The following is a 25,764-nucleotide window of genomic DNA, read 5'->3' as shown; positions in this document are numbered from 1 at the left end:
CCGACGCTACCGCCAGGAAATTTAGTGGTTGATCTCTCGTCATTGGCCCTGCACATCTCCCCTGTGATCTCTGCCTCAAATCGCGCCGTAACGTAAGACGCACTACGTAACAAATATTATGGTTGTTATAACAGTGTGTGTGTGTAAACTGTAAACCTTCTTCACCAGTTTTCCTGTCCTTGTCTGTGGCAGTGGTCGTGATGCGTTCCATACAATAAAAAAAAGCAAAGTATGAAAAAAAAACGGAGATTCCTCTGATGAGTTTAACAGTGAAAAGCCGCACGTACCGCAATAGACCAGAGTTTAACCTCAATCTGACGCAGCATTATCGCGTTACAAGTGAACAAGTGAACAGTTAACGACGAAAAATATTTAAAAAAACAAGCTGAAGGTTATTATTAGTGATTGGATAGATGAGTCTACAGGACAGCCTCTTTGTCGAGGAGATTGAGAACGACGTGAAGCTTTTTTCCGAACGAAAAAGAGCTAAGCGGTGAGTCATTGATTAGGCATCACAATTTATCGTGTCAATTAACCAGTGAAATGACGTTTTTTCGTTTTTAAATTTTCAGTAGAGTCGTTGAGTTAATTATTTATTCCTAACAGTAACTGGTTAATTTTGGATGGTGAAGGTTGGAGACAGCTATTCTTAGATCGTTGGGAATTGTTTTTGTACGGCATCCTCTTAGGATTAACCCTCTTTTTAGGGGAAAATAAGGGAGAATTAACATGGATATGTCATTTGTAAGTGTAATTATCCTTCAAGCCCATGAGGAAGGGAAATTTAATAGATTGAGCGCAATTCCCTGATGTGTCAGGGAAATAAAACTTGTGGAATGGCTGATGGTGTCTCGTGGTGAATTCCGTGTTGACACGATTTACATATTTTGTTTTTTTAATTTTATTCTCTTTCCCTCTCACGTGGCTACAGCATATCCAATGGGATTGCGTAATACATCTGATACCAGGATATCGTAACTATGATTACAACCGTAACGAGGAATTCTGCTTTCCGTTATTCTGAAAGATAAATTTTTATTCTCCAGTCGAAAGTAGCTTCAAGGATATTCAACAAGAAATGCTATCTCGTGGAGATGTAGAGTGAAAATGAATTAGTGATTTCAATTTTTTTAATTGTGAGACGGTAAATTTATGAAATTTTTTTCGCCCTGTGGGGACTTTGTTATTTTATTTGAATTAACTTTTAACGGGAATGATAGTAATTAGTTGTGCTTCTGAATATAAATGATAATGAACTTTGTTCTTGTGTCCAAAATTTTCTCGCTTTAAAATTATTGCTCCCGTTGAGAATATATTCTGCTGCGAGAAAATGATTCTGTCCACTCAAAAATCAAGTAATGGTTCATGAATACATAATCTTGTGAGGAAATAGTCACGACTAAGGTATCATGATCAAAAACAATGTGTTTAACTGAAAGCCAACAAATTTTTCCCAAAAAGAAATTTCAACTGGGTTTTCGTGTCAAAACAAATGAGATGAGAAGTTATTAATTTGCATCAACCTCTAACTGTTTTGCACTTATCTTCAGTATTATCATATGAAATCATCTCGATATGTTTAAGCGAAATGAAAAAAATGTCATCAGAACCAATTTTTCCCTCAGGGTAGTGGTTCAAATGTAAGTTTTGGACTTTTTGAATGACACCGAATTGCTAATTTCAGTTTCGCCCTTATGAGAGTTGAGAAATTGCATTTATTATTTTTTTTTATTCCCGTGACAAATCTGATAATTTATTTGAGCTAGATTTCAACCAAAATAATGCTTTCTGCTTCCAAATAGAATTGAGAATGAACGTCGATGTTCACCTGTCCTAATTTTTCTCGTGTTCAGGTTGTTGTTCCCCTGTGATATAGCATCTTTTGTAAATTTTGTTTTTCCTCAATATCTGAAAAATTATTACAAGGATTTCAATTTTTTCTTAATACTCGTCTCAGTGGGTCCATATCGACCAGAATATCCACTTTTTTTCGGGTAAAATTTTGGAGATATCGCCCTGTTTAGCTTTTATGATGATGAACTTTGCAATCATCGTAAATTAGTGAAAAATATAGATAGCAAGTTGAAATTTCGTATACTTGTAGCTTTCATAACATAAAAGACTGCTATTTTGGATGGGGATCATCCGCTATTTTTCTTTAAAAAGAATTTACGGTAAAACTTGAGAAGCGTTTGCTAGTGGAGGGAATCAGCGAATGAGTTTTGATGGATAACGAGACATCAAAACAGTCGTAGGAATGTGGAATCCAACTTAACTTGCTTTCCACTTTATGGTGAAACGTCCTTGAAACTGTACTTGTTTCAATGAAAACTGCTCCCCGAATCTGGTATTTTCATCAGATTTAAACGTATTTATCTTCTTAATGATCGTTGAACGTCAAAGAATGAGAAGCATCTCCGGTTCGTTAGCTAGAATATATACAATTAATTTGCAGAGCTCAATATCGTGTTTTTTTGTTTTCTTCCTGTTTCTTTCGTTAAAATTTTCACCACTAAATGACTCACCTCGTAGATCTGATATCATTTTTTTTCAATTTTTGGGATAGAATTTCTAGACCGATTTCGGAATCAACAGCACAGCAGAAGCTTGTATCAGCAAAAATATGATAGTTTCTCTTTATTTATATACATTTTTTATTTCTATTTTTACCAATCGGCAATTGGCTAATTAACAGCCAAATTTTTAGCGTCGTCACACCCACCGTTCTCGAGTAATAAGAACAATTCTGGACAAATCACTACAATCGAAAATCCTTAAAAACATTATTTTTGGAAAGTAGTTCGTGTCTACGCAATCGCAACGAACATCAGCAAATCAAAAAATCGCGATCACGATCCTTTCATTCGGAAACAAAAAGTCTGAACCCATTGAATAGACCTTTAGGCTGTTAATAAATAGAATGGACACAACGAAATGTCGTAGCATAATCCTTACATCATCGATTGCGTCCCAAATTCGTCATTGGGACCAGCACACGCGTTCCCCATGAATTTTGACAGTAAATGGAACCAGGAAAGGAAGGGGGGACAGATGGGTTTGTACTTCAGGAAGCCAAACGAAGGTGAAAGTTTTTCAAGTCACGAATCGTTATGTAAAAGTTGCCGGTTGTATTCACTTGGTGGGGAACGTACAAAAAACTCAGCTGGAAGGTATTCCCCACGTTAGTGGCAGTCGCCAATGTTTCGTTGGTCATTTTACTTTCGTCCTGATATTGAGAGATATTTTGAATAAAAAATCCCAGGAATTAATGTGTTTTTTTTTCTGAATTATTTTTGCAGAGTTTTAATTTTTCCACCAGTGAACAACTACCGGCGGTTTCTCATTCATCAAATTGTTCAGGACAATTTCTCGGATCACTTGAGCACATTCTCCATTGGTCAAGGCTCAGCTAGACGCACCGTCGTGTGCTACAAGTCGGACGTGATCCGGTGTGTACAACTGATATATACATATATTTAATGATTAAAATTTTTGTGAAATGTGAGAATGAGATAAATTCAGGAATTTTGGGGAGAAAAGTTTATAAAAATTTGGGACAGTGGTGGGTTTCAAGGAAAATATTGCACGACTTTAGGCTTTCCCAGATCATGAAACTACGCGTCAAAGGTTTTTTTAGTAGTTTTTTTTTTGTTTTAATAAAATAAAACCAAGAAGTTTGTATGAAAAAGTTTATAAAAGGGTTTAGCAGTGGTAGGTTTGAAGGACAATATTGCAAAACTTGGTTTTTCGTTGCTCATGTAATTACGCATCAAAGAATTTTTAATACTTTTTTTTAATAAATTTTTTTCCTAAGAATATATTTGTAAAAAATGCAATGAAATTTATTGCAGCCATTTTCTATAGTAGAATGTTGCACGAGTGCCCTTAAACACGTCTTGTCAAGAATGTGCATGAAGTAGTAAACAAACGAGTATAAAGTTGAATGTTTGTGTAAAGATAATTTTTTCAACATTTCTGCAACCGCAACGTTAACGATATCCTGAAGGAGGTAGTATCCGAACGTTTTTTTTTATTATTAACCCCTACCAGTAGGAATGGAACATATCAAAAATGATCATCGACTTTCTGAGATTCGAAACCATTAAAGATTCAGGAAATTAATACGTTATTTACCTGTTATAAATGAAAAATGACATGAGAACAACAAAAATGTAATACTCGACTGTTTGAATCCACCTTAATTCAATCCTCGAATGATCAAGGGCCCACTAGTCGAACGATATACTGTTGCGTGTTTATTTGACAAGATGAATTATTGCATTTTAGTTTCAACTGTTTATATCATCAATTATACACGTAAATCCATCCAGGAATAACACAACTAGGACCTCAATTTGATTTTTGACAAGCCATGGAGAAACCATATTCCAAGTTCACTCGTAGAATGATATTTCTCTCATTCACGTATTGTACCCGTACGATTTATGCCCCAATCCCCAGATAGGAATTAACAATTGGTCCAGGATTGGCGCAGGCCTGGTCAAAGCCAAGTTAAGTCTGTTGTTAGATTGGGTGAGGCCCACCAGTATAAAGCAGGCTTGATCCAATCGACTCTAAAACAAAGCCTGGCGTTAATCAGGCCTTGGAAGTAAATAGGCTGGACATCAAAATTAACACATTGATTTTATTTTCCATTTATAACAATTTTATAAAAATCTACTATCAAACATCAAACATGATTCATGAAAAGCTTGTTAATGTCTATTTAATTAATTAACCATTAACATAAGACGGCTGGGGATTTTTTTAATGAAGATAAAGAATAATCGATTCCAATCAATTTTCCATAATTTTCTGATTCCATTGATATGACCGTTGATGGAAGCCAGACCCAGTCTAGAAAGTTCCAAGTCTGGCAAGAACCTTGAACCAGGCTATGAACTAGGTTCACTACCGGGTGTCAGAGTGACCTATCAAAATAACGTTGGTCCTAGATTAGTATCACCATTGGTTGAAGCCAACCCCATGCTAGGAAATGCCAAGATTCACCCTGTTATCAATGCTTCGCAATTCTTACCAGGGATTTAGCAAAATTATCAACTCCATCAAAAATACGATTACAATGCTTCCATTCGGGGGAAAAAATTGGCCAATAGTCAAATGTAATTTATCTGCTTTTATCACTTAGCTACTGAACATTTTCTAGATGTATATTAATACGCAAATTTTTAAAATCTCCAACACACCTCAGCTATTTGATGCAAAGAAGACAAAGAATCTCATCTAGATGAGGATAACTGTGGCATGAAACACAATAAAATTATCATAAATTTAGGGAAATAGCATCACTTACGTATATTGGATACTATTACAATCCAGCTCATGCATGTCTTTCATCCCCACCCATCCTGACATCAACAACAGACGCTCCTTGTGAGGATCCCATGCTAGGAAATGTCAGGCTTCGCAGTTTAGAGTCAATCATGCTTGGCCCTTTTGTCAATGCTTGGCGAGTTCTACCGGAGCCCTTGGCCATAAGACTTGCAATGCTGGACGAGATCCGTACATAATTGAATACAATCATGTGTTCTACTAGTTCTCCATCTATATTACCACCACAAAGCACAGTCTGCCATGTTTATCATTATTATTCACAAAATTGTAAACAGTTTGATCCCCTTACTCCATTAGCCCTCTCATAAATGAGTAAATTAGTAGTAATTAATCATCTCTTTCGTGCATGAAAAAAAAATTTTATTGAAGGAAAAACATCTCAATGCATCAGGACCACGATTGACAAGTGAGGTCAAATGACATAAATGCTGGCTCGAGCATTGCCACACGACTTGCGAATTGTTCAGTAGCCGAACACCTATTTATTTAACGCTTCAGACCTCTCATAATTTAACATTTTCAATATGAATTCTGATGATTTTATTAATAATTCAAATCATTTTTGAAGAAATCGTTGCCTACATTTTTCTTTTTTTGCTACAACACACTCCCTATTAACTCTAATTTACACTAATTAAAAAAAAAATGTTGGGATGCTGGTAACTCCGATTGCATTGCAGAAATTAAGTGCTCCTCTGTCCCTCGACCTAAAATCAAAAGTCGATACATCGAATTAAAGTTATTTAGACTTAAAATTATTTATTTTAGAAAATTGATTAGTTAGTAGTGTCATTATTCGGATACTCCCCTTCGACCGGGTACTGCCCTCTTCACAGTAAATATCCAAAATATTTTTTGGATTTATATATCTGTCTTTTCAATCGCCTAAAATTTTCGATAAAAAATAGTTACCATAATATTTTATTTCATCTCCTTCTTTCGAAAGTACTGACACAAAATCGTCTAGGATCTGACTAGAAATGTGTCTATAAACACATTCGAAATAGGATAATTTACGTGATTTGTTCACAGACTTTCCTTGTAATTATTCAAAATATCAAAAGCACTCTTGAATTTTTCTACTCTCTTTTTCACTAAACAATTACGAACCAAGTGCAAAATCTTTTATTGATCATTAGAAATTTTCATGCAATAAATCTCTAAATACCGTCGTAATTTATAGAATTAATAATCAATGTCAAAGGAAAACGTTGTACGGAAAGAATTATCTACAAAAAACATCTTTTGAGATTTTTCTTAAGGTTGTTGTATCGAGAGCGGCAATGGGAAAATTTTTCAGGTTAAGCGCAAAGTTCTCGCTGAAGTGAGCGCATGAATTAGACCGCAAACTTTTACCGAAGTACAGTCCAACGTGCTTCACGCACACATGAGTAAATTGTGCATCAATACGTGCGCATTTTTTTTTCTCGCTCTCTCTCTAACAGAGGCTCTTTCTTTTTTTTATGAGGGGAGATCTCGCACTTGAGGTGGTTGAGTTGTTTTAAAATAATTAGAAAAATGTTAAATAAATTCAAACACAGGGGACGATTTATTAAGGCACGTTAATAAAATGAGCGAAGTTTTTTTTTCTAATATGACGCGTGGAAAAGAAACAAAAAAAGAGAGAAAAAAACAGATTTTGATTGTCCCGGAAGGATAATTGTAGACTGATCAGTGCTTGGTGAAATTTACAGTATATTAACTACAATGAAATACTTTCATCAAAAAATGTGGAGAGCGAAAAACTCAGTCTCACCCAAATCTTTTAAATATAAGCGCTACGATACGTATCTGCGCTGTTGCCGCGTCAGGAGTATGAATTTACTTGTTCCACCGGCTTTAGAAGAAAACTCGACTTTCGCAAGTTATTGTCCGATATGAGCTGGTTAATCAACTCCATTTTTTTTCTATAAATTATTTAACACTAGTTTCACGATATATACTTTTTTCATCAAAATTCGTCAAGTGGTTAATTAAATAAAAAATAAAAATCCTTAAATGGCCTTTACCGACGTGTTAAAAAAATGTCTATATATCTCAGAACAGAGGTGGTAAATTAAAATTAGTCTAGGGAACTTTTTGAAGATAATAAGCAGAGCTATCTACAAAAAAATTTTCATCGAAATTCGTGGAAAATTTTAGCGATTGTACAACAACCTTAAAAAAGTCATTACTTGATTACTTGTGTAGTACCGAAGAAAATTCGTAAATTTATTTTGGTCTTATCTCTTGTCACTTAGCATCTCAATTATTTTATTTGACGTTGTGTGCATTTGCAATGTTAGTGACACTTTGCCAAGAATATATTTTTAGCATGCCAACAGTGTTTGTCCCCTCTGCACTGATTTTTTGGCTTTAGCCGAGAAAACCCCGCGCGAACTCAGCTCAATGAACCCCCGGTCATTGCATGATGATGGAAATACAGTTAAGTGAATCCCAGTTTTCATTAATTACGTTGAAAAGCTGATAACTAATGTCTCATTTGATAATTCAGAGATCCAAAATTGAATGGTGTGGTGGCGCCGAAGGGCAGTGACTCTTCATCGATGGGGGTCGAGGACCGACGCTCACCATCAGCTTCACCGGACAATTCCCGTCAGCGACAAGGTAATCAAATTAATTTCACCTATAAAACGGTAAAAACGTAATGAGTTGAATGTGACATATTCAGAAATTAGATAATTAATCGGCGCCGAGTGTTCCTAGCTGAAAATATCGAAAGATTTTTCCCGCACGCATAAAGAAAAATCCAATAGACCGTACGTTGAGAAAATTTTGTTATAGAAGTGATTTATTCATTAAATAATTGTTATAGAATTCATGTTTTTTTAATACGTGAACACTTCAATTGGGATTTTTCAACTAGACTGGGAAAATCTACCTCTAAATACGTGAAAACGTTATCAATTCGAACGGAATTCCAAAGCTTGACCATGATATGTACTATGTAGCCCAGGCATTAGGGGTTGTTTGAGTCGCAAAATTGCTATATAACATCTTTCTGTTTCTATCGTATTGAAAATGGAATAATTGTTAAATAATTAGACGTGTGAATCCCGTTTTATTCTTTTATTTTATACGCTGGAAAGGCACAACCGCTCTGCTTCCTTTCCTTAAAGGAACTAACTAAAAGACTAGAGGGGTACAACACCCTGGACCTCATGTCTCTCATTAATAATGGTCTCACTCATGCATCTCTGTATACATTCAAGAAAACAGAGCACACACATCACCCCCAAACATCCTAGAATTTTCTCACATAAAAATGTTTTCCACTCTCAAGTGGAAACACCAGAATAAAAGAAATACTAATCGTACAAAGACCTATTCAATCCATTTAAAAATTAATTTTTCATAAACATTCGCAATGTAAACTCCAATATATCGCGTATATTAATGTTAAGGAAGAGAAAAACCACAAACTCCACCAAAAAGTCATCTCGGATGTATTGTTTACACAATTTCGATTCTCGATTTTATCGTTTTTATTCTATAGCTCGATAAATATTGACGATAGAGAAGAAAAACATAAGTTTAAAATTATTCCTTATAAAATTACCAACAAAAAAGGTCTGAACATTTTGTGTATGATAACAATCCAATCGGAGATACTACCCTAGCAGGGGATGAGGAATGGCCGACGGTGGGCCGACATTTGACCAATGCTGGCCGACGGTCGACCGACTGTCGGTCATTTTCTCATCTCCTGCTAGGGTAGTGCATGAACGCGCGCGCGGCACTCCCCAAATTGTATTTTATCTAGTATAGGCGAGCTGATCTCACTCCACCATGAAAAAATCATCTGCAAATAATGTTCAAATAATTTCAGACACAAACTCCGGTGGAATGATAGATAAATTTATTTGTAAAAGTCCATACTATCTGCCATTATATGCTTCATTCATAGTCATTCTCATTCCACCGTCCTTCCTGCGCAAAATAAATGCAAAAACTATTATTATCATTATGCATTGTTATTCAGAACGTAAGCGTTTTCACAACAATTTCTATCGAACAATAAATTACTATTGTCATTATTATTATTGTGATTTTTATTATCTCCTGCCGTCCAAACAGGTATACATATGTATAAGGGGACCCGATAAAAACCGAAAGTTGAACGCGAGCCTGGGCGCGCTTATATTTTTAAAACTATCATCAAAATGACCTTGAACTATCCACACTGAGGTCAAGGGCATAAATCAGATTATGTGGGGAAATGATTGGAATAATCTTACTCGTTAGGATAAACGTAATGAGGCACGTCTGCCCTGTACAGTATATTATAATCTACTAAAAACGGTATTTTCATGTACAAAGTACGGTTGTATACCTGTGGTTCTAGCTAAGTGTTTGCGTTTGTATTGTGTCTGTGTATTACTGTGTTTAGGGTAATGGCCATCGTTGTAGTCCAACAAAAATGAGAAAAAAAATGTAGAAGCATTTTCTGTGTAGAATTTTATAAAGAACAATTTTATATTAATTTTTTTTTTGCGCGGAACGATAATAACGAAGATATTCAGGAAAAACACTAAAACCGCAATTGTAATTTGTTTATATAATATTGCCGGAGCAAATATGAGGGGTATTTTTTACGTTTCTATTAGTTAGCAGTAAGACTAGCGATATAAATAATAAAACCTTCTGTAGGAACATTCAAGAATATTCTGGTTGACGCCTGGACTATGTAGTAGTCTCTGAAGGAGATACTTAACGCACCCCCGAAGGGAGAACAATAGTCAATAAAAATTACGCGTTATTTCTGTAATTGTGAATGTTTACGGATAATTTTACCGAACTGTTACGGAATTTTGTCGAAGTTGTCCGTAATTTTTACTGAAATTCTTTGTGAAAACTTACCCCATTGCCATTTAAATTTCCTTAACATGAAGAAAAAAGAGAAAAAACGATATTTAACAAGAAAAAGATTCTAAATTAGTCTCGTCCCTTATATAGAATCTGTTTCATAGGTGTTTTACAACCCCCCAGACATTCTGAACCCCCAACCACCTTTTGAGTTTCAATCTATTGCGATCCGGACCAATTTTCTTGAGAAAAAATCCCCATTCAGATTTTTTTGAGCCCCATTCATTGTACAGCGCAATCCCTTTTCAGCTGTGCAATGCACAGAAATTACTCCTTGTTTTACCTAAAATGACTAGCCATTAAAATTAAGGAAGTTCCTAATAACATCAAGGGGGGGGGGTGTTCGCTCACCGAAGAAGAGGGGAGCACCACGGGGGGTAGACCCCTCCTCGACTAACCCAGAACAATTTTCATGTTCTAATATTTCCCCCACTCTATTTTCCCGAAGGTCTCACCGAACATTAACAAGAAAAGGAAGTTCAGTTTCAAATGAACAGTGCTAAACGGAACATATCTACTCCCTTCCATTATTCTAGTTTTCACTTGGATATTAAAAACGACGTCGTGTAACAAAATAACTTAAGTGTAATTCTCATCAGAATATGTGCCGTGTCTCAGTGTTCAACTAATTTCGATTCCTGACGAATTCAAATTAATCTATTGCTAGTAAGTGACGTTTTTCCCAAGGACATACAATAGTACATTGTGTAACAATTAAGCCCAAAATTAAGGCAACTGTTTCCAGGATTCTGTTCTTTTTTGTTAAAAAGTCATCTTTATTTACATTTTCCAGAAGTATTACAAAGTTTGAATATATATCTATTTGGTAACGAAAATAGCAAATTTTTTCTTATTAGTGTAACTATTCTCGAGGTAGAAATTGAAACTTGAATAGAGCTTGCAAGGTTCCCTTGCGCGCCTCAAATTAGGCAGTAGGTAACAAGGATAGAATACCTGTAAGTAGGTTTGCTGGTGACGCTTGAAAACCTTGTGGCTGGTATAATTAATACCTTATCCGTGTGACCTTTTCGGCAGGTATAGGGGGACCTAGGGATAAACTTGCAACGTAGACTATTTGCAAGGTTATTATAAAAATACAGGGATGAAACGTTTTAATTCAATGAAAACCTCCTGTCACTAATGACGCTTACCCATAAACTCAAAACAACATTCAGTTGTGCTGAATCTTTTGAGTTCTATAACGATCACACGATAACTTTTACAATTTTACTGAGCGTTTCAGACAAACAAAATGAAATGATTTAACACCAGATAAATATTTTAACACCAGATAACCCACACACAGACCGGCTTTACTAAAAATTCCAACATCCGATGATCATTTCATGATGTCCCGTAGTCAAGAATTTGAAATTTTATTAATAAGAATGTAAAATAATGATTAGATCTAAAATTCAACAATTAGTCAACTTCTTTTGCACTGTAATTGTTTATTGGTTCTGCGAAAAAGAATGAAACGGTTAAAATGACGTCAAATATACAAATATTCGCTTCAAATAAGGCTGACTTGTAAAACAAGTGTTCACCTATCTTATTCTATTTAAATATTTGCAACAAGCTGTTTTGTGCTATTCTGACAAAACCTAATCCATATGTTCAACCTTACAAACTCAACTCATATTTCTACCTGGGTCAACAGATATTTTTTAATGAAATTCGGCTTTGAATAATAATGATAGTTACAATATTGCAACACTTCGAAAATATCTCTCTGCAAAGGTGGTACGCAAATGATTTTTTTCCAAGTTAAATAAAAAACAATGAAAAACAATCTAGATGATATTCGGAAAGTGTATTCGAGCTTTACACATTTTGTACTTCTCCATTGATTCATGGTGGGATGTAATCAGTTGAAAAAATTGACAAAAAAAAATTTGTAGGATCTTTTGTTAGAATTTCTAGTCCTCGAGATTAGCCCATATCTAACGAGATGGGATACTTGATGTACTATGTTTTTCTGATTGACTGATACTACGACTATGGGAAAACTCCAGAGCTCTTTTAAAATAAATACACGTTTTATTTTATTTACAGTGAGATCCACACCTACTGTCGAGATATATCGTCCACCAGCGGCACGACGAGCTCAAAACGGAACATCACAAAGTGTCACCACAACCGTGGAATCCACTACTGCGAAGTACGTATAGAAAATTAAAATACCCTCCAAAATTGTCTGATCATTAACGAAATACAGGCTATCCCATGTGAAACAATTCACCTAAATATCTCCTCCTCTCCCCTCCCCCCCCGGGGGGGGGGCGGAGGAGCAAATAACAGGAAATGTTTTGAGGCATTAGTTGTAGGGTTTCGAGGGAACAGTTGGTACATGGATTTTTTCCTCTTTCAAGGTCATGCAAGCTGCAAGTATAAGGGACGTTCTTTTAAATAGCAAACGCATTTTTAAGCCCCATGAAATTTCTTCGCCTTGATGAGTTGTTTTCAGATACCTCATCATTCATGTCAATTGTCACGTTTTTACTCAGAAAATGCGACGTAAATGTGTTCTGGCACCAAATTGAAGATTGAGACTTTCTTAACGTGACTGAGGATGCACCACGTCGAAGTAAAGTCTGCTCGCATCCCTTGCGTTAAAAAAGAGGAAAAAACAGCGCAAACATGTGTGGAGATTCACTCACTCATACATACCATTTCGTATTTTTGAACAATCACCAGTAACTTCACGAAAAATGTGTTGAGATCAAGATAATTTAACTGTTTATAAGTGCATGGCAGTTACATCGAGGACGTCCACTTTTTCCTCGCAAATATATTATTTTGCATTTATTATTAACCGTGGAACTAAAAATATTTTAATGAATGCCTCGTGCGTTAAAGAATTAAATAGTAATTTGAAAAAATTATTTCACCATAGAAAGTATCAAATATGCTATAAACGTTCATGCAAAAGAGGCCAATTTTTATCGTTGGGGATTGATTCTGCAAGAATACAATAGATTCGTGAGATTCAAGGAGAAGAAATTTCGAAAGATGAGCTTTTTCTTTATAAAAAAAAAAACTTTCAAAAGTTAAACTTAAATAAATTTAAAAAGTTTCTCTTGTGAGCTCGTAAAATTATAAAAATCCCAAAACCCGGTTTCTTACGTACAATATTTGGACAATCTTCCCCTTAATAAAACATGTATCATTTCTGCTCCATAGAACAAGACAGAAAAGGCCGGATCGTGCTGTGTACGTACCAAAGCATCGTCGAAGTACAGAAGCTGAAGGACCTGCCCAGTCACAAGAAGAGGCACCTTCTACACGGCCAAAACATGAACGTAAAAGTATTAAGAGCCCTAATACGGTGAATCCGCCAGAATCTCCTGAAGTATGTAAACAAGATCCTGAAGCAAGTCCGAAAGTATCAACCGATTCATCGGTCCATGAACTCTCTCAGGAAAGTTCGTCGCAGTCTCCACAACTATCAGTGGACCTTCAAGATAGATCGATTATTGAAAACAACGAAAATACTGATCAGGATGAATTCCAAAGTGAAAACAATGGTCATTTTGAGGCAGAAGTGATGTGTGATACACCGCATATTGATGTGAGACTGCAAACGGTTTCGGAAGTGAAAAATATCGACGAAGTGTTTAATAATAGACAGGAAACGAGTCCAATGCGGAATTCAGTGCCTGATGTGTTGATAATATCGACTAGTGAGAGTTCGCAGTCAGAGAAAATTAGTCAGGAGGAAGTAACCACTCTTCGACCACCAGAAAAAAAACTCAAGAAGGTGGCGAGGGCTAAGAGTAAACCAGCGTCACCGCCATCACCTCCGGTCAAAGTGAATCGAGATGAGTGTGACTGGGACAGTTTGTTTGATGATAATGGGGAGTGTCTGGATCCAACGCTAATTGAAGAGGTAAATTATTTATTTATTTGTTTAATCATATAGAGTCAAAGGGGATCTATATATGTCTCATGAATTATTGCATTCATTAGGCTAAAACGACGCCACAAAGGTGAGCTCAATAAAAGCTCTAAAGAACTAAAATTTTCAATTTTTATCTGTAAATTTGCCGTGTGTACGTTAAATTTTTGAGAAAATTTGCATTAAAGAACCGAGCTTTCAACTCCATACATAGACAAAAGACAGTAAAAATATAATTTCTTCACGGTTTATAATATTGTAGTCCATATACCATCAAAATTCAAAAATAAAAAAATCCCTTAGAAATCATTCCACTTGAAAGCAGAAAAAATTTTTAAAAAAGGCACTCCTCTTTTTCGCCTTTTCTTATGTGCGTCTGATGAAAATCTATGTCGAAATCTATCGATCAAAAATTAAATAGAACAGAAAGATAGAATAAATTATTCGGAGGCAGTTTACTGTTTTATACGTACCACAAAGGGCGATCCAGGTTTTTTAAAACAAGAATTCGATATATTGAAAAGAAACAATTCTAGTATTTACTGAATATGCTTTTTTTTGCCTTAAACCCAATTTCGGTTTGACTCAAACACTTTCGGTTTAGTCCAAATCAAAATGTTGACGCCAAATCCATAACGTTGAAATGAAACCAAAATTGAATCGCATGAAATTGATTGTTTCGTGAAAAAAATTCACTAAACGCTAGAATTTTTCATTCTCAGTATACTTGTCTTATTTTGCCTACTTTGTGAAATGTATGCGGTTTCTAAGGAAAATATAAATTAAATGATTTTTAACTTTTCCTTGATATATAGCTAACAACTGCAGTTGGTGAAGTAACGATAGAGCAACCAAAAAATGACTACAGAGCATTCAGCAGACCTGTGGAGGTCTCCAGTGATGAATTCGCGCATGTCATTGAAATATACAATTTTCCATCTGATTTCAAAACGAGTGACCTTGCAGCTGTCTTCAGCACCTTTAAAAATGGAGGATTCGAACTCAGGTGGGTCGACGATACCCACTGCCTTGGAGTATTCAGCAGTCCGCTTGTCGGTAAGTCTCGCTTAAATTATTAAAAGAACAGTTCAATATTTTATACCTGTCTAATAGCAAAATCGGCGGCATGATTTGTAAGTTGTACTGCGGCTGTTTCTGATCATGAGTAGCTTCTGATCACTCAACTACATTTTCTCCCATTTTCTGAGTTTTGCCGCAATTATCGAGTTTTGTTAAAGATTGCGGAAAAAATGGTGTTTCTATTTTCACTTTTTGTCGGAATCATAAGATTAATATGCTCGAAAGACGACAAACCGCAAAGTGTCATGTGGATGCTTTCATACAACTACAATTTTTTTTTGTCAAAATAACCAGGAATACACGATGAATGACACTTGACGTCTAGCACATACAATGCAAACCACATTTTATAATAACATATGAATTTATTCACGAATTACTACCTTTAACAGTTGACTTTTTCCACAGACTGGTTTTACACATCATAATTAACACATTTAATTTATTCACCGAATGATATCGCATGTAATTTACGAACCCATAGCCAATTACATATTTTGTACATGTAATGTCATGAAAAACACAATGTGTACTTTGAATTACACATGCGCAATTCCAACTATACCAATTCAACATGTCTATAAAAAGGGGGCGTGCCATTCATACCTGTAGAATTTTGACATGTACTATTTAAAACGTAATTAAAATGCTCCAATGCCCTCCCCATGGCACCTCTTGACTTCCTGGACAGTGCTTTCTTCCGACCTTGACCGTCATTTCGATCTCTCCAAACACACATGATGTCTCCATGACCCCACGTAAGATCCTTCTAAGATCTCTTTCTGTCTTTCTTTACGGCTCCTATATACCCCTCCTTTAATTAACATATTCAAATGATTACCAATTAGCTATGATTTTATCCCCTCCCCATGACACCTCTTGACTTTGGACTTTTGTATTTGGATGTGATGGTAAATTGTAATTAAATCTGTTAATCATGATGTGTAAAATGAGTCTACAGAATAATCTAATTGTTAAAGTTAGCGATTTGTAAATAAATCCATCTGTTTCTATGCAGTGTGGCTTGCATTGTATGTACTGAACATCAAGTGTCATGAGTCGTATTCTTAGTTATCTCTAGAACATCATCTAAATTACCAAGACATCATCTGGACTAAGAAATTAATGGATCAATAAATTGTTTGAAAATTTACGTGACCCAAATACATCTGAGACAGTCACTGCTTCATAAATGACGAAGGGTCCAAATTCTCTGTTAAAGTAAAATTTTCTCAAGACAAAATTGTGTTTGATTCAAGCTGCAGCTTAAAATCCAACATAAAGCAGCAGGTTCACAAATTAAGAATGAAAGCACGAGAATAAGGAGAATATTATCATAAATAAGGAGAATTCTGTTCTAAAGAGAATATTATTGTAAATAAGGAGACGTTCCTATGGTAGGAAATTCATAACGATATATTCGTATTTCGAGAGGATTTACATCGGTAAGTTATGAGCTATCGAAGTTCATCATGGCCGTTCTGCTGATCATCGGTTCTATTTTGATCAGGATCGATGATATTCCGAATCCATTCAAGATAGCTGATCACTCTTGTATAAACGTCGGGGTAACCATCAGCACAGGTCCTGGACCACTTCCACGACGCTATTCCAACAGCTTCATTGTTAACTATGAGTGGACTGCCACTGTCGAACTAAAAGAAAAAATTGTTAGCGAGAAATTAAAATATTAAATATCTTGTTTTTAAATACTCGCCACATCCCCGAATATAAAGTAACAAGGATTTGGCATTTAGTGCAAAATTAAATACCAAATATTGTTTTATTTACTATATAGTTGTGCACTAAATGCTAAATTTTCGGGCACTTAATATTTAATGATGTATTTAAGAACTTTGTGCTTATTTTTTTCCACGCGTGAAATTTGCAAACCGCCCCTTTTTAAATAGTATCAATATTATTTTTGAAAATGACAACGAACAAAGTTAACTGTAGAATTTTCAGTTGACACGCGAACGCAATTCGTCATCTTGAACGCATATCCAACAATTCGGAAATTATTCATTGATTTTAATTCGGCATTGTTCTCGTTACCACACGTTATCAGTCAATTATCTAGTTTACAATATTTCAACGCGAAGTATTATTTTAGAAAATTAAAATCGATGAATAAAAATTTACAACTGTGATTTAATTCAAGTCAATCTCGTGAATTGCCCTGGAACGATTGTCAACCCTAAATTAATGATTGAAAATATCTTGAATTTTAAAGACTCATTAGTCTATCAATAAAAATCTATTTGTGGCTCATCGATTCCTTTTTAACTAGAAATTATCATAAAAATCCATAAGTCCACCTTTCATTATTTAGTTAATTCCAATGCAGATTAATTCTCTTTCTCCTTAAAAATACTAAATACCAGGCATTTAGATGTGAAGTTGTTAATTATTTAGAACCAATCCGAGTAGTAAAAAACACTAGCGATACTCACTATTTAGAAAGCTTTTAAGTATTAAGTACCCCCATATTGACAATTTGACGTTCTTCAAAATGAATAACTATTACAGTTTTTCGTATTTATACTTTTTTAATATTAAATATTCTAATATTTAGTATTTTCATCGATCATAAACACTGAATACTACAATATTTAATATTTAAAGTCGTATTTAAATAAAATTCTGTTCAATTCAGATTTGCATGGGGTGTCGCGTATGAGCCCATCCGCAAAGTATTAATAATAAAAATAGAATGACATCTCTTAACTTCAATAGGGTCAGGAGAATACCTTCAAATCAATCATATTAAACCGATCAATGATAACTCACATTACAAAAGCCAACGTCTTTGCGATTGAAGGCACAGATTTCAGTATCGGGTGTTCTCAAGGTACCAGGTAGAATCTTGCAGCGTGAGATGTTCATCTGAGCTTTTTGCAATGTCAAAGGTATCTCAATCCAATTCTTATCCACGGAACCCCAACCAGCTATATGAGCACTTTCACCGATTTCTGTATTATGAGATGGTAATTTGATCGGTTTTCGAGTCGGGCCTTCTTCGACAGCTTCTTTGAGCTGAAAAATTGAACATTTCAAGTAAAAAAAATCCTAGTTATGCTAAGAAAAAATAGTTTATTACACATTTTTCACATTCGGAAGAAAATATCTTTAACCACTAAGAGCCCATACCCTTAGCAACAATAACCCTCGCGCTTACGAACAATTAGCGTTGCAACGCTGGAAATCAATCTTGCTAGACAATAAAAATGTCATAGAAAAGCTGCGTCATGCTATTATCCCCGTTATGTGATCGTAATTTGTAATGAGGGGAAGTAGAATGCACTTGAGTTGCACCTGATGGTGCCCCACTGATTTTGAGTAAACTTATCTCGCTCGGTGGTCTTGGACCCACTGAAGACTTTAAATTCACATCAGTATATTTAATTGACTTACCTAAAAATACGAAATCTAAGAGCAATCAAATATTTATCTTTAGATTATTAAAAGACTATTTCGAAGGACTTTTTTATCACCGCACCTTCTGATTATTTGAGATCCATTATTAGAATTAAATACTGACTTGTACAAAGTCTCATCTCTCATCTTTATGAAATTAGAGCTGTTGTTCTCGTTGTATGCCTCGGTTTCCACTTTCTCCATAAAATTAAGAGTAGCTTTTAATTGCTTATTGAAATTTAATTCTAATTTAGATGGAGATTTATATAAGGAGTTTCATTCCTTCGTAATTAAAATGAAGCCCTCGAGGAGGTAAATGATTCGGAAATCAATTCTTCTTTAATGTAGGGCGAAAAACTAATGTTTTCCTATGAATTAGAATTGAATTCTCATAAGCCATCAAAAGGTTTTTCTCAGTTATGCGAAACAGTGACCTAATTCATATAATCAAAACATCATCTCTGATTGCGAAAAGAGATCATCACCATCATTATATGCTGATCATGCGACCATCTTGAATGAATCGGAATTCCTCATTCACTAAAATCTTGATTTTTGAAATTTCTCTTTATCTATTATTTCACACAACATATTAATATTTTATAACAAACAAGGATGATATCATAATTCCGTTTTTCTGTGACACTTTCAAACAGTAACAACAATCATTTTTCTGTGATAATGAAGCCGGAAATTTCATTTGCTTCACCTGGACATCATTCGTTTGAACATATGCGTCCAAAACGAACTATTTTCTGCTGCTAATAGTTCAAAACATATTTCAGAAATCAATATTTTTGATTTAAAAAATTCCCCTCCTAAATTAGATTGATAGATTATTAACATACCGTGATAATCCCTATATCGTGAAGTATGTACGATGTCTCCGAGTAATTACCATCGAACAATTCGTGAACATCTATCTTCTCAATTTGTCGAGCTTTTTCAAATTTACCCTTGTCATCACCGCCTGTGCAAACTGTAATCGGATTTTCAACTTGTATAATTTGATTGCGTTTTTTTTCATATGTGACGAGACAATGGGCTGCTGTTAACACGTGCTTAGTGGTAATGAGCATTCCACCGCAAACATGATCGTTCACATTGTCTCGAATTGAGACTAATGACGGGAATTCTTCAATTGTGGCATCAGTACCACCGACTATTTTTGTTGGCGCCCTGGCACTAACATCTGTAATGAACATTCATATTTAGTAGTTATTCCTAATTGAGAATAATACTAACGGTACTCGAAAATCAATTTTGGGAACAAAAACACAAAGAAAATAAGTGGTAAAATACGAAAATTAAAACGTTATTTACGAGATTTCTAAAGTCATAAATTATAATTTGGAAAACGTACATTACGATTTTGAAAAATGAAAATTATGAGCTCCGATCTCATAAATTACGTTTTTCTGAGACGTACAATTCCGGTCCAAGCCCGTGATTTACGCTTCTTTCTCGTCATTTACGAGATATCAATCATGCTAAATTTTCCTTGATTGACGAAATGGTAAATGCAGTTGAAAAAAAAAACTATTATTGCCAATCTGAAATCTTTACGTTTGAGATGATTCTGAATCATCTGGGTATAATTGGAGTGCCACTATTAATTTTATTAAACTCGAAATTGCTCAAAAAGCAGGGTTACTAAAGGGATCTATCTTGATCATCGTCAAATCGTTGCTATGTATTTTTTTTGTTTTTTTTTCAAAACATTATCGCATATAATACCACAAGAGTGATTTTTCTGGAAAACTTGACAAGCTTATTTGTTTGTAGGGAACCTTGAGGGAAATATCAGATAATTTCGAAGTTCGAGTGGTATTCGGGGGATTATTTTTTCCATCCAAATGTTGGCCGATAGAATTGCACCATGAGACATAATTTTCAACGAATTGCCATCCAATCTGTCAGATACAATTGAGGGTTACTTCATCGTTTGTTTTTTCTTTTTATATAGGCAACATGAAAAATTTCCAGTGAAATTTCTAAGAATTTCCGCTGAAATACCGTGTTGGCTATACAAAATAACGTCGAATGGTGCGATCCTATTGGCCAATATTTGGATGGGAAAAATAATCAGTATTATTTTCTTGGACAATTATATCGAGAATCATCCTGATTCTCTTTGTACCTAATCCAAAAATCCTATCCAAGAATTTCCGATGAGGCAACAAAATGTATATGTGAAAAATGGAGGAAAACGCGTCATGATGTCACAGTATGTTTATATGATGATATTATTTATTGTAATACTGGGTCGGGTAATTTTATTAAGTGATAATTTACGTAGTAATATTATATCCAGTAATATTTTTGCATAAAATTCTGTTCCGTAATATTTAGACGTGTAATCTGAAACTTACCTTGAAGAAAATTGACGATCAGGAACAAAATACAACTAGTGAAAAAGAAACCCATTTTTTCCAACATCATGGCAGTCCGCGTGATGACTAAACTGATGATAAACCTAAAGTTTCAAATGGCTTTTATAGGTCCATTATAGGACACCTGTATCATCATTGACACTAATGTATTTAGAATAGATCAGTCATAATTCCAATTCCATGAGTTATTACCCGCAAATTATGTAGTAATCAGATTATTCCGCAACGTTTCGTAAATTAATTCTTCAAGTCGTACAGCAAATGAGGGGTTTGATAATTCAAATTGTCAAGTCGATTTGTCGTTATGTTATGAATGATAATCACTAGTACTCAATTTAATAATTCGGTACATGAGACCGGAAGAAGAACATGATGTGTCATTTATGCGTGAAGATAAGGTAATCTGTGCAATATGGAGTGAGCTTCGAAACGTAAATCCTATAAAGTCAAGCGAGTCGAAACGCCAATAATTTTTTTTCACAGGTGGCGACGATTAGGGTCAATTTTAAAAATCGAGAAAATTAGTTGTTCACGATCAATTTCATGATAATGAGGGGGCCGGGTCGTAGATATTTGAGAATCATATAGGTATTATCGCAGAATGTTGATGATCAATTTAAGTTTGTCGTTATAATAATTGTCTAGGTGGAATTTTTTAATTTAGAACTGAATCTTACACCGAGAAAACAAAAATTAATTTTGTGAATCATATTTGTTCCGGGACATGAAATGCCCGAAATTCCTCTTCAAGAACTGGACTTGAGGATATCCAAGAATTACAAAAAATATTTGTTCAGTAAAATTCATTGTAATCCTTATGGAGGAGGATCAAATGTTTATTTTTAACGGAATTTCTCGCTATTTTTGTTCAGACGGATGTAGATATTTCCATAGTTTTGAAAAAAAATTAAAATCTGTTGAATGGTTCATGAAATATTCAAGAAAATACATTCACGCAAAAGGTGTAATATTTCCGGAATCACATGGCTGAATGCGCCCATCGAAAATAGCAGCCTTGTATGGTATGAGAGCTACATGCGTAAAAAACTCGCTATCTCTATTTTTTGTTAATCTATGATGTACACTACGTTTATTATGATAAAACGTAAAAACAGTGATATTCCGAAATTTCACCCGAAAAATGTGAATATTTTGATCGATATAGAGAGGACCGACGGAGACTAGTATTTTAACAAAAAAAAATTGAAATCCTTATAGTAATTTTTGAGATATTGATGAAAAATGAAATTTACAAAAGTTGCTATATCCCAGGAACTACTGGATCGATCGAGCTGAAACGACGCATCAAAGTAAAGGTTAATTATATCTATCATAAGTTGAAAATTCAGACTTTTAGCTACAAATTTTACCGTAGTTTTTGACACGTTTCTCAAAATTAAGGTTCAAAATGGCGAATTTTTCCACACATACACAGACATGATGTAAAAAACATCGTTTTTCGTCTTTCATAACATTTGAGATAATTCGCAATTGAAATTAGAGTATCGGAAACTGGGTCATCTACAAGGCTTCCATTCAAAAACAGTGAAAGAAGTTTCATTTCGATTTGATTGATCTTTTTATTTTTATCTGCCTTCCATTCAGGCCACTGGGCCTAGCTGATCAGAAACTGTCGCATTTATTTTATATCTGCCGTATTAAAGCAAAAACTATGTAAAATTTCACCTCAACTCCATGACGGACTTTACCGTGAATTTACTGTGAAATTTAGGGTGACGCGTGTAAATAAAAACTGCAAAAATCTAGTCCAGGAGAATTCCTGAAAGAACCCTTCGTCAGCTTTGCTATACAATTGATTCCTGATACAGCGAAAGTATCGAATATAATCTTATTTCACTTTCTACTATGTAAAAGACATTATGCAACTCATTAGCATGTTACATCGACATATTCATATAATACTAAACTAGTTTAGTGGAACGGGTTATTAGGAGACAGAGATAACCGATAACAAGTTTATATTTCATATTCTATCAACTAAAGAGATTAACCGGTAATTTAATTCCAGCGGCTGAAGTATTGGCGTCGGATCATCCATTCGTGAAGACACGTCCACTCAGTGAAGCAACAGCACTTAGTAAGACCAAGGCGAGGAGAAGTGCTGAATTCATGCAACCGTACAGAAGCAGACCTGAAACGTGTGCTGCTTTGGCCCGGCGTTTAGTTACTGGTGCACTTGGAGTAAGATTAGCAACTGCCAGACAGGAGAGAGAGCATGAAAAAGTTGTTCTGCGAGAGGCTAAAGGTAAAAATACCCATCATTCATATTATAACAATTCAATAAAATTATTTAAAATAAAATGTTCAGCGAGTGGTCGAGTAGTATAAATACTGGCGGTTTATACATATAGTCGAGACGTCAGGGGTTTTTTGATTCGGAGAATCCCTCTTAACGGATTTATCTTTTTACCGTTTACGTTAATATTGAAGAAGAGAAAGACGGCATATTCTTCCCAAATACATCACGGATGTATTGTTTAAACAATTGGAATTTACGATTTTACTGTTTTTAGTCCATAGCTCGATAAATATTGACGGTCGCGAATAAAAGATGAATACAAAATTATTCCTTATAAAATTATGAACAAAAAACGCCTGAACAGTCTTTATTATAACAATCGATCAGAGCGTGAAGGCACCCGCCGCACTCCCCAACTGTTGGCCAGTGTCGGCGAGCCTCTTACTCCCTTGGTACTCCACCATGCAAAAACCATCTACAAATAATATTCAAATAATTTCAGACATGAAATCAGAAGGAATTATAGAAACATTATTTGTAAGAGTCTATACTCCATATCACCATGCTTCATTCAATCACTTCCACCTCATCCTCCTTCTTACGGAAAATACATTTTAATACAAAACACTTATTATTATTATTATGTACTGTTATTTAAATGCAAAATTGCGGAATTTGACGTTTTTCACTGGTAGCAAAGGAGTTTCCAAGAGAACAAACTATAAATTGAGTATTTTGTAGTATATTTTCTCAATTTTCAAGACAAAAAATTTCAGAAAACGGGGGGGGGTAAGCCTTGGAAGAACAATTTTGAATGTTTTTTGAAATTTTTCAACTCCAAAATTTGGTTAAATCCAGAAAATGATATTTTTATCTGAAAATTTAGAAAAATTGGAGGCCGGCTCTTTGCTCGAAATTTGATGGAATGGCCCATTTATATAAATCTAAAAGTTCAATTAATTCATAATATTATTTGTTTGTTTTTCAGAAAAGAGGCGACTAGCGAAAAAACAATGTGATGACGCCTGGGAAGGTATAATAACGCCAAAATGATGACTAAAAATTATCTCTAAGACGATGAATGAATCTAGATATCGTAAAATTGTGCCTTACTCATCTAATTCTTCTTATCGATAGCGAAGAAATATCGACAATGGGGACTCAAACAATTGTTTCCTTCTTTTCTTTTATGGGACTGGTTTTTTCTCACCAAAAAATAGATGAGTGTGGCATGAGACAACTAGTGTCAATGTTGTTTATCGTTATCTGTCTAAACTATTAGGATGTTTTTTTATTCGTAAAAAGTGCAAGCAATTGATGTTCAATCCCGTTGTGCTTATCAATACAAATGATCCTAGAGGACATCGCAAAGGAAAAAATTCAATTCATTGAATCAGTTAATTGTTGTTGTTAAATGAAAGCTTAGGGAACCGTAAATGTTGTTGAATCGGGTGATGCAATTGAATTTTATTGTGTAGCAATTTATGTTGAACAAAAACTGCCTCTAATTCATTACTACGACAATAAAACTGAAGTACGAAGTGAAAAATTTATACAAATAAATGATGAATCTCTTGTTAACAAAGGCAAAATAAATATACAACGATGCGGCGTTAATTTTTGTACGGAAAATAAATCCCTAGAGAGAATACAAATTTATCACATTGAGCAGATGGAGATTTTCAATATTGAGTGTAATTTTGAACGAAAATTCAATAATTTGGCGACAGTTTATTCTCTCGATTTATGTAAATTTTTTGAATTAACGCACAATCACGAATCGTAAATGTCCTTCATAAAAAATGTAAATGAAAAATACCCATGATATTTTTTTATAATAAAAATTGTTACAAAGAGCATTTTCAGAAAAAAAATTGATTCATTGAATAAATAAATATATATTCGCCGGTACCTAGTCACAATGAGACGGAAAACAATGTTATAATTAACGTTAATTAGGTAACAAGAATGGGAGATGGAGACAAAAAGTTGATAAAGCAATAAACATATTTTATGTACTGCAGATTCACGTCAATTTATTTCTACCTCAATGTTTTACCAATAGAACACATCAGGAAATTCTTCAATGCAATGGAAAAAGTAATAAAGTAGATTTCTAACTGAGTCGACAGTTCAAGTTGAACTTGAAATGTTATGTAATTATCAGTTTCCCGTGAAAACGATGACTTTTCAGAACCAAATGGCAAGAGACGTTTTTATAATCAAACCATGTATAATCTCTATTCTAATCAAATATGGCAGTTTTTTGAATTATGTAATCATTATAGCGACAATGAATAGTTTGAAGATACAACATTATGGAATAACAATATCACAGCAAAACGGAATTATGATATTGTCCTTGTTTGCTATAAAATGTTGACCTATTCTCTGAAACGATGTGCAAATGGAAATTGCTAACATTAACATTTTAGGGGTAAGAAATTCCTATGCGTTCAACATGATCACATTATGATCATATAATAATGGTGAGC

General features: G+C 34.6%; 2 protein-coding genes across 6 annotated transcripts; one reads left to right on the top strand and one right to left on the bottom strand.

Moving 5' to 3' along the window:
* Window positions 1-42: 42 nt before the first annotated feature.
* LOC135166399 (R3H and coiled-coil domain-containing protein 1) lies at window positions 43-25,292 on the top strand. Of its 5 annotated transcripts, none has more exons than XM_064128562.1 (8): window positions 44-493; window positions 3,300-3,449; window positions 7,850-7,962; window positions 12,277-12,382; window positions 13,405-14,110; window positions 14,935-15,175; window positions 23,039-23,275; window positions 24,258-25,292. In XM_064128562.1, exons 1-8 carry the CDS (start codon window positions 414-416, stop codon window positions 24,320-24,322), a joined length of 1,698 nt encoding a protein of 565 aa, XP_063984632.1. In that variant the 5' UTR covers window positions 44-413; the 3' UTR covers window positions 24,323-25,292. The 5 variants fall into 5 exon arrangements, with proteins under 5 accessions (XP_063984636.1, XP_063984632.1, XP_063984642.1 ...); XM_064128572.1 differs by lacking the exon at window positions 44-493 and adding an exon at window positions 7,669-7,779 and having other exon boundaries at window positions 3,309-3,449; XM_064128581.1 differs by lacking the exon at window positions 44-493 and adding an exon at window positions 7,680-7,779 and having other exon boundaries at window positions 3,317-3,449.
* On the bottom strand, window positions 16,603-21,343 carry LOC135166413 (chymotrypsin-2-like). The gene is made up of 4 exons (XM_064128607.1): window positions 20,989-21,343; window positions 19,465-19,808; window positions 17,990-18,235; window positions 16,603-16,854 (listed from the first exon to the last, which is right to left on the bottom strand). The coding sequence occupies exons 1-4, from the start codon at window positions 21,056-21,058 to the stop codon at window positions 16,657-16,659; spliced, it is 858 nt and encodes a 285-aa protein (XP_063984677.1). The 5' UTR covers window positions 21,059-21,343; the 3' UTR covers window positions 16,603-16,656.
* Window positions 25,293-25,764: the final 472 nt, after the last annotated feature.

Source organism: Diachasmimorpha longicaudata, chromosome 1 (genome assembly GCF_034640455.1).
Source record: "Diachasmimorpha longicaudata isolate KC_UGA_2023 chromosome 1, iyDiaLong2, whole genome shotgun sequence".
Classification (NCBI taxonomy): domain Eukaryota; kingdom Metazoa; phylum Arthropoda; class Insecta; order Hymenoptera; family Braconidae; genus Diachasmimorpha; species Diachasmimorpha longicaudata.
The sequence above is the reverse complement of the archived record's forward strand: the minus strand, read 5'-3'. Positions and strand labels throughout refer to the sequence as shown.